Here is a 14,862-nt window from a genome sequence, read left to right as displayed (position 1 = left end):
TTTTAAAATAAATATTTTGACAAGTTAATCCAACAAATTTTATAGACTATTTTTAAAGTCTATGACCTAATTTTTTTAACTAATAAACTTTATAAAAATTTTAAAATTAACCTATTTAATAAAATAAACCGAACCGAACCTAAAATAAACTTAGCCATGAGTTGTTATCGAATAGTCCAACACACTTCTATCCTTATTTACCGTCATAAAAGTGGTTGGTTAGATAATATTTCATCTAATTTAAATTATTTGACGATTTAAGTATTTTTCAAAATAGTTCTAAGCGCGAGTTTCATGAGTGGCGTGTTGGTTTGGATCCTTTAGTCCAACCCTCCTTCATTCAGTTCGAAACTTGCATAAGGCCTTGTTTGGTTTTGAGAACCTTCAGATCAAATTATGAGGTATTAAAAAATACCTCTCTTTTGTTTAGATAATTGTTCTATTAAAAGTATTGGATCTAAAATCTGTTTACAGTTTGTTTGAATAGAATTTTATTTATGGTTTAATTATTCTGTTAATTTTTATAATTTTATTAAATTTTTAATTGAATTTTTATATTTTTTAATTAAATTTTTATACTATATTATTAATTACAAAATCTGATTATTGATTATAAAAATATAATTAAATTTAATAAAATTATAAAGATTAATAAAATAATTAAACAGTGCTTATGTAAAAAATATAGTAAAGCTTATCTTACAAATGAGTTGGTTTCTATTTAAATACATAATAGAAATAGAAATGTTATGCACCAACAAGTGAAATTAGTCAAGTAATAATTATTTTGGTTTTAATTTGTTTAAAAACAGTGATATTGGTTTAAATATTAGACAGTAAAATAGAGATATGAAAAATTATTTTGGAGACATTTATTTTAATGAGATTTTGCTTTAACTAGATTGTTGGATTAATTAGATTCCTAATAAAATAAGACTTAAACGAAGATAATTCTAAGACAGTAAAAAATGGTTTATAAAATAAGACTCAAGTAGTTTAAAAGCAGTTAAAAATGGTTTTTATATATAAATTGATAAATGATTTAGAAGATTAATGGATAATCCTAATTCATTGACAATTGTCAAAATTTTACATAACCTATTAACATGTATTTTTTTTTCTTATCATTATTTTTTATTCGTAATATACCCACACATTTTCTTTCATATCATTTTCTATTCTCTTAAACTCTAAAAATTTATTTTTTATTTCTCAAATACAAATAATACCCATTATCTTCTAAAACCAATTGGGAACTTCTTGACATTGCTAGGATCAATGCACCAAAGCAATCACAAAAGTCATTTGACACTACTGTGATTGATCCATTGAAGGCACCACCATAAAGTGGACATGACAAAGATTTTATTTTTTACTTCCTTTTGTTTTTGGGTTAATCGATACATTAGATATGTGATTTTACTTTTGTTATTATGTTATCGTTTATTTGGAAGTTTTTATTCACTGTTACTTTATTCTTCTCTTATACATTTAGGATGAACAGAAATTTTGATTCGAATTATATATAAATGATGAATATTACCTTTTAAAAAAATATATTTTATTACAATTAATAATCTAATAAACTGTAGTTGATTGCTTTCGGACAAAATAGAAATAAAAATTGATGATAAAGAAAAAGGAACACACATAAATGAAATGGATAATTTTTTTTTACAAATATTAATTTTATAGAGTTAAAAAGATAATTAGATTTATGAATCAACTACCATTGTTACTAACGAAAATTGAAAATACTGACACGTCTATCCATAAAAGAAGAAAATTAACATTTGTACTCATGAAACATGAGCTTTGTTATGAGGGTTACCTGAAACGTTGGTTTTGGATCTGAATGTGAGGTCCGGACTCCGCGTAAGGCAGCGTCTAACTTAATCTTGTGCTGAGGTTCCGCCGTCCAAGTGTCTCATGAGGAGGTGGGAATGGTACCTGCAAAAAACTCTGATGCTTAAGTAAGCAAAGGTTTTAGGCAGATTTTTAGTAACTTAGAACGTAAATTATACATGAAGAGTGTCAGTTAGGGGTGTTCAAAATCAATCCGGATCAAACAAAACCGATTGACCGAACCGAAAAAATTGAAAACCGAAAACCGAAAAACCGAAAAAATTGTATTTTGCTGTTTTTATTGCATTCGGTTCAGTTTTCGGTTTTGACATTGAAAATCCTAACCGAACCGAACCAAACTGGTTCAAAAAAAACTCAAACAAGACCAACCCTCCCTCCACCCCCCCACAACGTGAACTAACCTAGCCGTCAATTCTCTCACTCTGCGCTCTCTACTCTCAAAACCCACTCCCACTCTCCCAACAGCCAGCACCTCCCACTCCCACTCCCAACCTGCGTGAACGCCTTCGTCTCACCACCTCCTAGCGCCAATGAACCCCTTCCTCTCACCACCTCCCAACGCTGCCGAACCCTTCCAGTCTTTCACACAGCGCCGCCGAACCTTTCCTCCCAGCATCTCCTCGCAGACAGCACCAGCCAACACCATCATCGCGGAGCCAGCACCACCTCTGCCACCACCCACAGCATCGTTTTTGGCTTCGCGAAGATGCGGAGACTAGCCTACCCAGTAACCCCCAAACGAAGTATGAAACCTAGCCACTCTCTCTCTAGGTCTCACAGCCTCGCTCTCTGCACCTCCCAGCTGTGGCCAGGGACTGTTCTGTCCACCACCTCGAGATTTGTCAACGGTAGCTCCTAGTGGTACTGAAATTGATACTGTGATTGGAATCAAGAAACTCTAAATTGAGTCAATAGCATGCAGCACTGCAGCAGGTAATAAAAAATCCCTAGCTTCGAATCAATGTTCCTTTGAATCGCAATCTTCTTTCTATTATTTTTCCGCCTAATTTATGATATTCCATTTTTTGTCCTTGAAGGGAAGAGGATCCGACACGGAAGTGACATGGGAGGATGAGCAGAACATCAATAAGTTCGGAAGATTGAACAATCGCTTTCATGAGCTTGAGGATGAGATCAAAATCACCAAGGTAATCATAATTTTTTGTTTATTTAGCTCTATTTTTAGTTTGATTGTTACTTGTTAGTATATGAGTAGAATAAGCACTCAAATGCATCCTTATAGTTTATAACTTGATGAATTATTTTATTGTTGGTATTGTTGCTGGAATTCTGGTTGTTGTTTATTGTTCATTTTATTGTTCAATTTATTGTTGGTAATTTGGTATTGCTATTATTGATTTATTGTTCAGTTTTTGTCGAACCTTTCCAGTTTATTGTTCAGTTTAGGGAAATTTTTTTATTGCTGGTTCACTGATCATTGATTATTGTAATTAAGTAATTTGACTGATTACTGTTCAATAATCATTGAATTCATTATTGCTTGTTGTTGTTAACTTGTTATTGTTTTATTTGTTTTTTATTGCTTAGGGAAATTTTTTGTTTTATTTGTTTTATTGTTTTACTTGTCACTGATAATTTATTTCATGGTTGCTAGTTGTTGTTTTATTGTTGGTTCAGTGATTGTAAGTTTTTTTATCTGGTATAGCACAGGTCAGTTAATATTATGAGATACTGATTTTTATTTAATATTTTTGTGTTTTGCTGCTCCTGCTCCTGCAGTTCATCTTGAAAGTTGGAATCCTATGTGGTCTGGTTCAAGGTCAGATTGATTTTAGTTATGATGTTTCATTATGTGATTTATTTTTTAATCTATTCATTTAACTTTTGGATTGTGGTTATATGCTTTTACACAAGTAACCTGTATCTGAGAGTAGTTGTAGATGTTGGTTACTTTTCTATACAGCTTTCTAATGGTCTATACTGAACTTTTTAATTTACGAATGCAGCATACTCACATGGCTTCTTTCATTCATGGTGAGTGCCTTCTTTTTATTCTAATTAAATTCTTATTCCTTTCATTTCCTATCTTATTTCTTTGTTTGGAAGATAGTTGTCGTGGCTCACCAAATCAGAGTTATGGGGTAAAAAATACAAGTTATTGTTCCTTTATAGCTTTAGTAGCTTGCAGTTGGTACCTTGCCATGTATGAGATTTTCTTGCGAGTTTTTTATATCTGATGGACTTCATTCTTTCAGATGGACAACAGCCCAACCACCTCTGTCGAGAAGTAGCGTTTAGTAAAATCTTCCCTTTCTTTCAATTGCAAGAAGTAGGTCTATTGCATCATCTTTTCCCAAGTTACCATAGAATTTAGCAAGGTCTCTACAATTTGTCTCCCATTTTCTTTGATTGTTGTATTTGAATTTTTTTTGTCGTTAAATTTTACTAGATCAAGACTTTGTTAGAAATTGTGAATTTGTGTTTGTCGATTTCAATGTCATGACTTTATGAAATAGTATGGTAGTATTTTTTTTTAATTGACTGAAAAAACCGAACAAACCGAACCAAACCAAACCGATTTTAATTGGTTTGGTTTGGTTTGGATGGCTTCGATAAAAAAGCCAAACCAAACCGAACCGCAGTTTAATAAAACGATTGGATCGGATGGCTTTTCTCTCAAAAACCGAACCAAACCGCATCGCGAATACCCCTAGTGTCGGTGTATTTATAGTAGAGTGTTAACCACCTTTGTTGGAGTAGTTCCACCTTTATTGGTGGATGACCGTTCTCTTTATCTTGAGAGTTGTTGAGATCTATCTTTTAGGAGAGATAGAGATACTTGGAGAGATTTGAGGAGGCAGTTACTTGGTTTGGAAGGTAGAGTTGGGTCCTTTGTGGTATCCGACCTCTTTAAAAAGGTCGGGCATGAGTTGGAGACCTCCTTTATGGATTGGGTATCCTATCCTTATTGGGCCTGTCTTTATTTATTGGGTCATGGTATAAATAGTTCCCCTACTTGAGCCTTGAGCTTTCAAGAGGTCGGGATCAAGCAATTCGTGGCCTTTGTCTTGACGTCGGGTACTCCGCCTTCTAAATGTCAGGTACTCAACCTATTTTCAAAAATTTGAATGTTACCTCCTTTATTGCGGAGTAAACGTTGCGTGACAGTTTTTTTGGGATCCACGCACGTTTTTAAAGAGGAGTTAAGAGGCCATTTAGCTCCTTGTTTCTTATAAAAGCGTCTTAACTCTTCTTCTTCTTCTTCTTTTTCCATCTTTTGAATGTGTTTTTTCTTGTCACTGTGAAAAAATTTTCTCTTTTCTTTTCTCTGTTTACTTCATGACTCCATTTTTCAAGATTTTCCTTATCTTGATTTTGCTTGAGGGGAGTTCTTTGAAGAGGATCATCTGCAATTTTGTTGCTTGATGTGTCCTTCTCCTTTTTTATTCTCATCAAGGTTGGTATCTTACCTTCTTTTTGATAATCTTGTTATTATGTTTTCATGAGATCATTCTGAGCGGTCCTTGAATAATGGCGTTGATGATAGTATGTTGTTTTTCATTGTTGATTCTTGGATTTCTTTGGTTGGCTTTGTTTGACTGCTGCTGTGTTATTTTTGCTAAGAAATCCTTTTGAACGATTTTCAACGACTGAGATTGTTGTAGAGTGTTTGGTTGTATTTCTGTTCATCTTTGTGGAACTGTAGTTGTTTGGAACTGCTTTTTGTTATTTGAGATCATCTGAGGCGTTCTGAATTTTTCAAAAAATATAGTCGTTTTGTTATTTGTTTCGTTGCATTCGTATTGCCCCCAATGGTATCGCTACAATATGATGATGAGTCATTACTGATAATATAGGAAGGACACCATTTCGATGCTTTCTATAGGTAAAAGAGCTTTTAATCTGCGTTGTTTGGTTTTACTTGACTTTGTCCGACTTCTTTTGGACGATGTTCGAGCTGTTTTAGTAATGCTTTTTTTATTTTATATTTGTAGGTGCAGCCTTTATGTCGCACTCTGTTATTCTCAATATGTTGACCAAAGTTCCCCTTAGTCTCTTAAATTGGATAGATACTCCCGTTCTCTCTTGTGTCCCTATGGTAGATAGAGAGCATATTGATATTTTTCATAGGCATCATAGGATATGTGAAAATAGAGAGGATGAGAGGAATTACGAGTTGATAGTACCGAATCCCGAGGAGAGAGTGTGCTTCCCTTCTTTAGATAAGTCGGAACGCCCTTTTTTCTATGCCAATGACTGCTTCTTCTCCAAATTAGGCATTTCACTCTCCTTTTCTAATTTTGAGACAAATATTCTTTGGGCTTGTAACATTGCCCCTTCTCAACTTCACCCGAACTCCAGGGCTTTCTTAAAAATTTTCTAACTTCTATATCGGGAGCTTGAGGTTCGACCTTCTGCTCAGGTCTTTTTCATTTGTTTGTGTTGACTAAACCCGGATCGTTGAAAGGGAAGTCCACTTGGTTTTTGTTTCGTGCCGTTCAGGGCAGAAAGGTTTTTGCTATTTTTGATGAGTCCTTCCACGACTTTAAAAACTATTTCTTTAAGGTTTGAGTTGTAGAGGGTGCCCGACCTTTCTTTTTAGATGAGAATGATGAGACTTCATTTCCAATGTACTGGCAAGAAACTCCTGTGATAGCCAGTATAGTATAGATAATCTAGATGATATTGAAAAAAGTTTTGTGGATGTGTTCGAAGAGTGTTGGGGACAGGCTCCTCACTTGGACACAAAAAGATTTTTAGGGGACCCCAGTCAGCTTCGGTCTGAGCTAGGTAGCTTCTCGACCTTTAGCTTTTATAACTTCTTAGTCACAATTTGTTTTTCTAATGTGCTTCTTATTTTATAGATACCATGGCTCCTAAGACTGCTGCTATGAAACAGATGTGCCAAATAAGAAAAATCGTGGTGGCTCGGAGTATTCAGGGGAAAGAAACCGGAGATACGTCAGCCTGATCTTCTCCGAAGATATCGGATTTGGGAGCGTCGGCCCAGAAGAAAATAATCCCTACTTCCTCAAGTCGGTTGGTTTCTCCTCACCCTCCTCCAAAGAGCTCGGTTGCTCCGTCTTTCCTTTCATCTTCAGGACCTCCTCCTAAGAAACAAAAGACTGCTGAGAAGGTGAATATCTACGATAAAGGGTTCGATGGATTTGCCTGGAGTGAGAGAAATATCCTTCCTCATAATCGTATTAGTTTGGATGATGAGGCTATTCAAAACCACCTAAACCTTATGGACTACAATGATATCGGCTAGCGGGAGTGTGTACTTTCATAGCCAAGGAGTTAAGAAAGACTCTTATTATTACCACTCAAAGTTTTCTTGCTGCTGCCCAAGCCGAGGTGGAAAGGTTAAAGGTGTTGAGAGATGAGTTGAAAGAGGAGAAAGTCAGGCTGAAGTCTGACCTGAAAAAGGCTCGGACCCAGGTAAAGACCTCGGAGGCTGCTGCAACTTTGGCAGAAGGGGTGAAGAAGAGAACGGAGGAGAGTTATACTCGGGTTTATAGAGAAAAACACGAGCTTCAAAAGGAGTTCAAAAATGTCAGAGAGGAATATGCTTCTCTTCAAGAGTCCATGACTGAGGGGATGGATGAAATATTTGAGAATCTGAAGGCTCAAGTCCAGGTCCTGGCTCCCGTGGTCGATCTCTCCCTATTCATTCAAGACAATATAGTAGTTGATGGAAAGATCGTCCCAGCCTCAGAGGATGAGGAGGAGGGTCATTTTCCCGACCCGAAGTCTCGAACCGAACAAGCCTCTCAGATTCCCGAGGTCTAGCCCGAGGTTGTAAATGTTGAAACACCTTCTTTGCCTCCTAGTCCTATCCTTGCTATCTCAATCTCGGTGCACCCTCTAACCCCTCTTGTCTGAGGTAAAGATGCCGACATCGGGGAAGCCCTCAATGCACTTTTTGGCCCTACTTTGTAATTTATTTTTTACTTTTGTTATGCTTGAGATGGCCTGACTTGTGGGTTCTTGGAACAATTTATTTTTCGTAATAATTGGTAGTTTTTCGAACACTTTTCTTTACATTAGTTATATTTTTTAACAACTTTTGAGTGTTTAACCGACCTTTGATTTTTTTTAAAGAGCCTTTGTGCTAAATAAAGTTAGGTCTTCTTTAGAAGCCGGGTAGTTGCTTAGATTGATAATATGCCTTAGCAACTTTTTTGATATGTTTTTTTACTAATTTTTAGTAGTGAGTCAATCTATAGGGGTTCATTTTTCAAGTTCTGACTTTGAGTAGTCAAACTTTGCTAAGTTACTTCTAGACATCATTTTTATTCTGCCTTACAATTGAGGTCGATTTTCACGGGTTGTTTATATAACTTTTTACATTAATTTGTACCTCGTCGCTTCATCTTGCCGACCATTTTAAGTCGTGCAATAATTTTCGCGGTTTGTCGAGCTTAAATTAATCCATTTTTAATAGGAAATATTTTGAAGGAAAATAGGAATTTTATTAATAACTGAAAAATTCCTTTACATAAGCCTACCTACTAAGGGATTTGAATACCCTTAGCCCTTGCTTTGGTGCCTTATTAAAATCAGCCTTTAGAAAAAACCCTTTTTAGGAAAAAAATCTTAAGGTTGGAAAAAGAGTACACCAGGGAACAAGGCATAATCTCTAGCTGTAATACTTCTTTAGGTTACACGCGTGCCACGACCTCGGGAGCTACCTTTCTTGCAGGCCAGGCACTTTGTAGTAACCCTTTTCCAAGACTTCAATAATCTTGTAGGATCCTTTCCAATTTATTGCTATCTTTCCCTCGCCTAACTTCTGAACTCCGATGTCATTTCGAATCAGTATGAGATCGTTTGTGCTGAAGTTTCTTTTTCTCTAATCCGAACTCTTTCTTGTACTTCTAGGAGAAAGTTGAGTTCTTCCTTTTGTGCTTGAATATTGGCCCTTTCATTGTAAAATACAACCCTTGGTGAATGTGGGGCTGTCTGATATGCCTACAGGACTTGGGGAAGCTTGTCCGCCCATGCCCCCTTGCTTCTTGTAATCAGCGCTTTAATTCAGCTAATATGACTTTGTCGGCAGCTTCAACTTGTCCATTGGCCTGAGGATGTTCCACCGATGTGAATTGGTGTTTTATTTTTCAGTCGGCCACTAAATTCTGAAGGTTGAGTCAGTAAACTGAGTTCTATTATCCGTCATGATGGAGTTGGGAACTCCATACCTTGTGATAATGTTCTTGTAGAGGAACTTTTGACTTCTTTGGGCAGTGATAGTTGCTAGTGGTTCCACCTTGATTCATTTAGTAAAGTAGTCAGTCCCTACTATAAGGTATTTGACTTGTCCCGGAGCTTGGAGAAATGGTATTAGGAGATCAAGACCCCATTTTGCGAATGGCCATGGCGAGGTGACACAATAAGCTCTTCAAGAGGCGCAACATGGAAGTTGGCATGCTTCTGGCAAGGCGGACACTTCTTAACAAACTCGGCCGCTTCTCTTTATAAGGTCGGCCAAAAAAACCGGCCCTGATCACCTTCTTGGCTAGTGACCGGGCTTCTAGGTGGTTTCCACATATGCCATTATGTACCTTCTTGGTGGGCGAATTTGTGACTTGCACAACTGAATCGGCAAGTGTACTGGTTCGTCCAAGTAATACCTCAGGTGAGTGAGGGTCGAATCCCATGAGGATTGCCGGATTAAGCAAGTTCTGGTTATCCTGCAGATCTTAGTCAGGCGAACAGAAGGATAGTTGTTGTTTGTTGTTGGCGCATAAACAAGCAATAACAATCGAACGTAGAAACCGTAATTAGCAGTCAGTTAAGGCTTCGAAGATACTTTTTCTTCTAGATTAACACATTATACTCACTACTTCAATGATGGATGATTCCTTCAATGGCAAGGCTATAGTGATTAAGCCATTGGTCGTGGTCATTAATCTCCTCAGGTCCAAACTAAACATCCGAACGGACTAGATCAATCTGGGAGAGGGTGAAGTGTGCGCAATTCAATCTCTTTGCTAATCCTACTCAAAATGCCACAGACAAGGTCGGATCTTCTGAATTAGAGACTGATGCTCTTATGGTTCTAGCCCTTAGAGCCACAGGAACCTCAATTACCCTTGACTAACGAGGTTTTATGTCACATACCCGAATTAGCCCAGATAATTTATTAGAACCCTTGATGCATCCTCAAGTTGTAGCTCAATACTATCCGGGTCAGGACTCGTAAGGAACTCATGTAGAATCGAGATTCATAAGGATGAAGAATGACAATGCATCGTGTAGCTCCAGAAATCCTCGTTTGAATGCACGGAGATCAGGATCTGACAGCATCTGTTGTCCTTTCTTTGCCTCTGAATCAGACTTTTCCAAACTTGCCAAATTCACCCAAAATTCACCTAAAATCATAAGAAAAACATACAAGCTCAAAGTAGTATCCAAAAAGTGAATTTTGTATTAAAACCTACTAAAGCATAATAAAACTTAACAAAATATACTAAAAACACTAAGAAAATAACATAAAAAAGCGTATAAAATATCCGATCATCACTTCTCAAGGACCTCTTTTGTGTTAGAGGTCGGGACACACTTCAAGAGGGGCGTTGATATTTCTCTTTTATATAAGACATTGTGGACCAACGTGTAGTTTTGTGCTTCTCTTATAAGTCTTCAGGCCTCTTTTTCATTTTCAGGGAGGACATCAAATTTAAGATAGTTGACTATAGGGGTCATCCATCATAAATTCTGATTTGGTATAGTCATTATATTTGAGTTGTCGTCTCCTTTTGATATTGATGGTGCATGTAGAGTTTCCTGGATAAGGCTTCTATAGTTGCCCCCTACCTTGGTACTGGCTAATTTGGAGAGGGCGTCAGCTCGGATGTTTGATTCCTAGGTTATATGTCGGACCTCTCCTTCTGAGAAGTATGCTGGCTGTTGTCGTTCTTCGTCTAAGTACCTCTTCATGGTGGGGTCTTTAGCTTGATAAGTACTGTTAATTTGTGAAATTGTCTCTTGAAATCACTGTACATTATTAGCTTTTCTGCTTCCACATCTTTAGCCAGCTTCAAGCCAACAAGTAAGGCTTTATACTCTGCTTGGTTAATAAAAGCAGGAAACTTGAACTTTAGTGAGAGTTTTGTCTGAGTTCCTTGTTCGCTTTCCAAGATAACCCCTGCCTCACTTTTAGCTTTATTGGATGACTCGTCTACATACAGGCTTCATGTAGTTGGGTTTCCCTGACCTTCAGTATATTCAGTGATGGAATCGGCAAGATATTGGAATTTGATTGCCGTCCGAGTTTCTTACTATAAGTCGAACGCGGACAATTTCACAGCCCATTGTAGAATCCGTCCTGTCAAGTCTTTTTTTGCAGAATGTGTTTCATTGGTTGATTGGTATGGACCTTGATAGTGTGAGTTTGAAAATATTATCGAAGCCTTCGAGAGGGGAGAACAAGGGCGTATGCAAACTTTTCTATCTTTTGGTAGTTTAGTTTTGCTCCTTGTAAAGCTTTGCTAATGAAGTAGACAGGTTTCTGTTTGTCCTTGTCCTCCCTTATCAATGCTGAAGCTATGGCTTGACTTGCTACTGCTAGGTAGAGGACGAGTTCTTCTCTTGCTATTGGTTGAGTGAGTATAGGGTTGCCCCAGAAATACTTTGAAGTCTTGAAAGACATGTTTGCACTTTGAGGTCCACTCAAATTGCTTCCCCTTTCTAAGAATTGAGTATAGGGGAAGTGATTTTAGTGTCAACCCTACTAGGAATCTTGATAGAGCAACTAACCTTCCATTTAGTTGTTGCACTTATTTAAGACAGGTCGGGCTCTTCATGTCAAGAACTGCCCTGCATTTGTCCAGGTTTGCTTCTATGCCTCTTTGGGTTCGCATTAAACCTAAAAATTTTCCTGCCTCTACTGCGAACTTGCATTTTAAGAGATTTAATTTCATCCCATGCCTCCTTATAGTAGAAACTATCTCGGAGAGATCGGACAAAACTGCCGAGTTGACCTTGGTTTTAACAAGTATGTCGTCCAAATATACCTCCACAAGTTTCCCTAAGTGGGATGAAAACACTTTGTTCATCAGTCTCTGGTATATAGCTCCAGCATTCTTTAGTCCAAAAGGCATTACTACATAACAGTAGTTAGCTTTCAGAGTTTTAAATGAGGCATTTTCTTGGTCCGGCTTATGCATCGGAATTTGGTTGTATCCCGAGTAAGCATCCATGAAGAACAGGTATTGATAGCCGGAGGCTGAGTCGACCAGGGCATCTATGCAAGGAAGAGGGTATGGATCCTTGGGCCAAGCTTTATTGAGGTCGGTGTAATCAACACACATCCTCCGTCTTCGATTTTGTTTCTTTACCAAGACTACGTTGGCTAGCCATAATAGATACTTTACCTCTCTTATAAATCCTGATTCTAACAAGGTCTGTACTTGTTCTTCCACGACTTGTATCCTTTCTGGTCCGAGCTTTTGGCGCTTTTATTGAATAGGTCGAGAGCCAGGGTAGACAACGAGTTTGTGAGACATCAGGTCAGGGTCTATGCCAGGCATGTCGGAGGCTTTCCAAACAAAGATGTTAGAATTTCTCCTTAAGAGATCGATGAGTTACTATTTCAGACCTTTCTCCAAGTTAGCCCCTATATTGGTTGTTTTTTTAGGGTGATTCCCAAGTACGTCTTCTACTTACATGCTAGTTTTTGGTCTCCTTTTATTGTAACAATTCCTTCAGCAGTAGGGAATTTCATACATAGGTGGGGTGTAATGACAATAACCGCTAGTCGGTTCAGGGTTATCCGACCAATTAAGGCAATGCTAAGGTGACATCAATCACGATGTAGTCGATGCTTAACGTCTTTGACCTTGTGCCTTTTCTAAATGTAGTGTATAAAGATATATATCCAAGAGGTTGGATCAGCGTATCCCCCAGTCCGAAAAGATTATCTGGGTATGCCTTTAGATCCTTCTCTTCCAGTCAGAGCTTGTCAAAAGCGGGTTTAAACAGTATATCCACCGAGCTACCTTGATCTACTAGAGTTCTGTGGATGTTTGCATTGGCGAGGATCATTCGTTATCACCACGGGATCATCATAGCCAGGGGTTATTCCTTGAGCATCCTCTTTTGTAAATGAGATGATGGGCAAGTCAGGAGATCTACTATCTTCCCCAACTTGGTACACCTCCTTAAGATGCCTTTTCCGTGATGATTTAGATATCCCACCTCTGGCAAATCCCCCATTTATCATGTGTATGTGCCGTTTGGGAGTTTGAGGTGGACATTCTTGTCATCCGCCTTCTTCATCATCCCTCTTTCTTTTCCTCGAGTCGTCTAACATGTCTGCTAAGTACCTATCTAGTCAACCTTCTCTGGCCAATTTTTCTATGATATTTTTTAAATCATAACACTCATTGGTAGAGTGCCCATAGAGTTTGTGGTACTCACAATATTCCATCCTGCTTCCTGCTTTTTTATGTTTAATCGGGCGAGAAGGTGAAAGCTTCTCGATGTGGCATATTTCTCTATAAACGTCTACTAGGAAAACATTGAGGGGTGTAGTTATGGTATCTTCAGGTTTCTCCGGATTGTACTCATGCTTCTTCTTAGCTTTTTTCTCTTTTTCCCGAGGTAGATAGGGAATGTTAGTCCTCAGGAGTGGTTCTCTTAGTCAAAAATTTTTTCCCATGTTGATGTACTTCTCTGCCCGCTCTTGTACTTCATTTAAGAAAGTCGGGTGTTGCTTGGTTATAGATTGAGAGAATGGCCCTTCCTTTAAGGCCATTGACTAATCCCATTATCACTGCTTCAGTGGGTAGGTTTTGTATCTCCAAGCACGTCTTATTGAATATCTCCATATAATTCGAGAGTGTCTCTTCGGCTTCTTGTTTAACTTCTAGCAAGCTCGAGGCATGCTTTACCTTATTCTTCTGAGTAGAAAACCTGGTAAGAAACTTCCTTGCTAGGTTGTCAAAGCAAGTTACCGACCTAGGAGGTAAGTTATCGAACCACTTCATCACAGCTTTGGTTAAGATTGTTAGGAAGGCTTTGCAATGAGTGACGTCAAAGGCGTCAGCCACGTACATCCGGCTCTTGAAGTTGCTAAGATGGTGTCTCGGGTCAGTTGTTCCGTCGTAGAGATCCATGTAGAGGTTTTGAAATACCTTGGAACTTTGGTCCGCATGATCGATTCTATGAACAAATCTTCTCCAACTAAAGGGCTTTCTTTCTAATCTGCTTGATTACCTCATTTTCGGAGGCCAGCTTCTAATTTTAAGAGCTTTTCATCCAGCTTCCTTCGTCGTCTTACCTCTCTCTGCAGTTCCCTTTCCGCTTTCCGTTGTCGCTCGGCTTCCTTCTTGAGGTGTTCAAGTCGTCCACCATGACCGTGAACCATACCTAGGATCTCAATAGAATGTGGCGGTTCTTCTTCTCCAACTGGGTGTACCTCTAAGTGGATCTACCTTGGTTGGGGGTTTTCGGATGTCCTTTCTTCGTGAGGAACATGTGTTTGTTGTAGTGGGAGTATGATGAGGGCATGGTCTTCTTGTTGAGGCTTAGGTTCGGAGTCAGATGCTGTGTGACTGTCTTCACACTGACGGTTCGCCGTTATTAAAGGTTCAATCCCAGGTCCCCGGAAACAGCGCCAATGTTTCGAGGGTAACCTGAAATGTTGGTTTTGGGCCTAAAGGTGAGGTCTAGACTCCGCGTGAGGCAGCGTCTGACTTAATCTTGTGCCGAGATACCCTCGTCCAAGTTCCTCGTAATGAGGTGGGAGTGGTACCTGCAAGAGACTCTGATACTTAAGTTAGCAAGGGTTTTAGGAAAGTTTTTGGTAGATTAAACGTAAATTATACCCAACAAGTGTCAATATATTTATAGTAGAGTGTTAACCACCTTTGTTAGAGTAGTTCCACCTTTATTGGTGGATAACTATTTCCTTTATCTTGGAAGTTGTTGAGATCTATCTTTTAAAGGAGATAGAGATACTTGGAGAGATTTCTAGAGGCAATTACTTACTTTGGGCAAGTAGAACTGGGTCTTTTGCAGTGTCCAACC

The 14,862-nt window shown here is 38.3% G+C and overlaps 1 protein-coding gene across 1 annotated transcript; it reads right to left on the bottom strand.

Moving 5' to 3' along the window:
* Nucleotides 1-13,523: 13,523 nt before the first annotated feature.
* On the bottom strand, nt 13,524-13,949 carry LOC140174330 (uncharacterized). Its single transcript, XM_072198766.1, has one exon. The coding sequence runs from the start codon at nt 13,947-13,949 to the stop codon at nt 13,524-13,526; it is 426 nt and encodes a 141-aa protein (XP_072054867.1).
* Between the last annotated feature and the right edge of the window lie 913 nt (nt 13,950-14,862).

The sequence above is a fragment of the Arachis hypogaea genome, chromosome 7, assembly GCF_003086295.3.
Source record: "Arachis hypogaea cultivar Tifrunner chromosome 7, arahy.Tifrunner.gnm2.J5K5, whole genome shotgun sequence".
NCBI classification, from domain to species: domain Eukaryota; kingdom Viridiplantae; phylum Streptophyta; class Magnoliopsida; order Fabales; family Fabaceae; genus Arachis; species Arachis hypogaea.
This window is presented reverse-complemented; position numbering and strand designations above follow the sequence as displayed.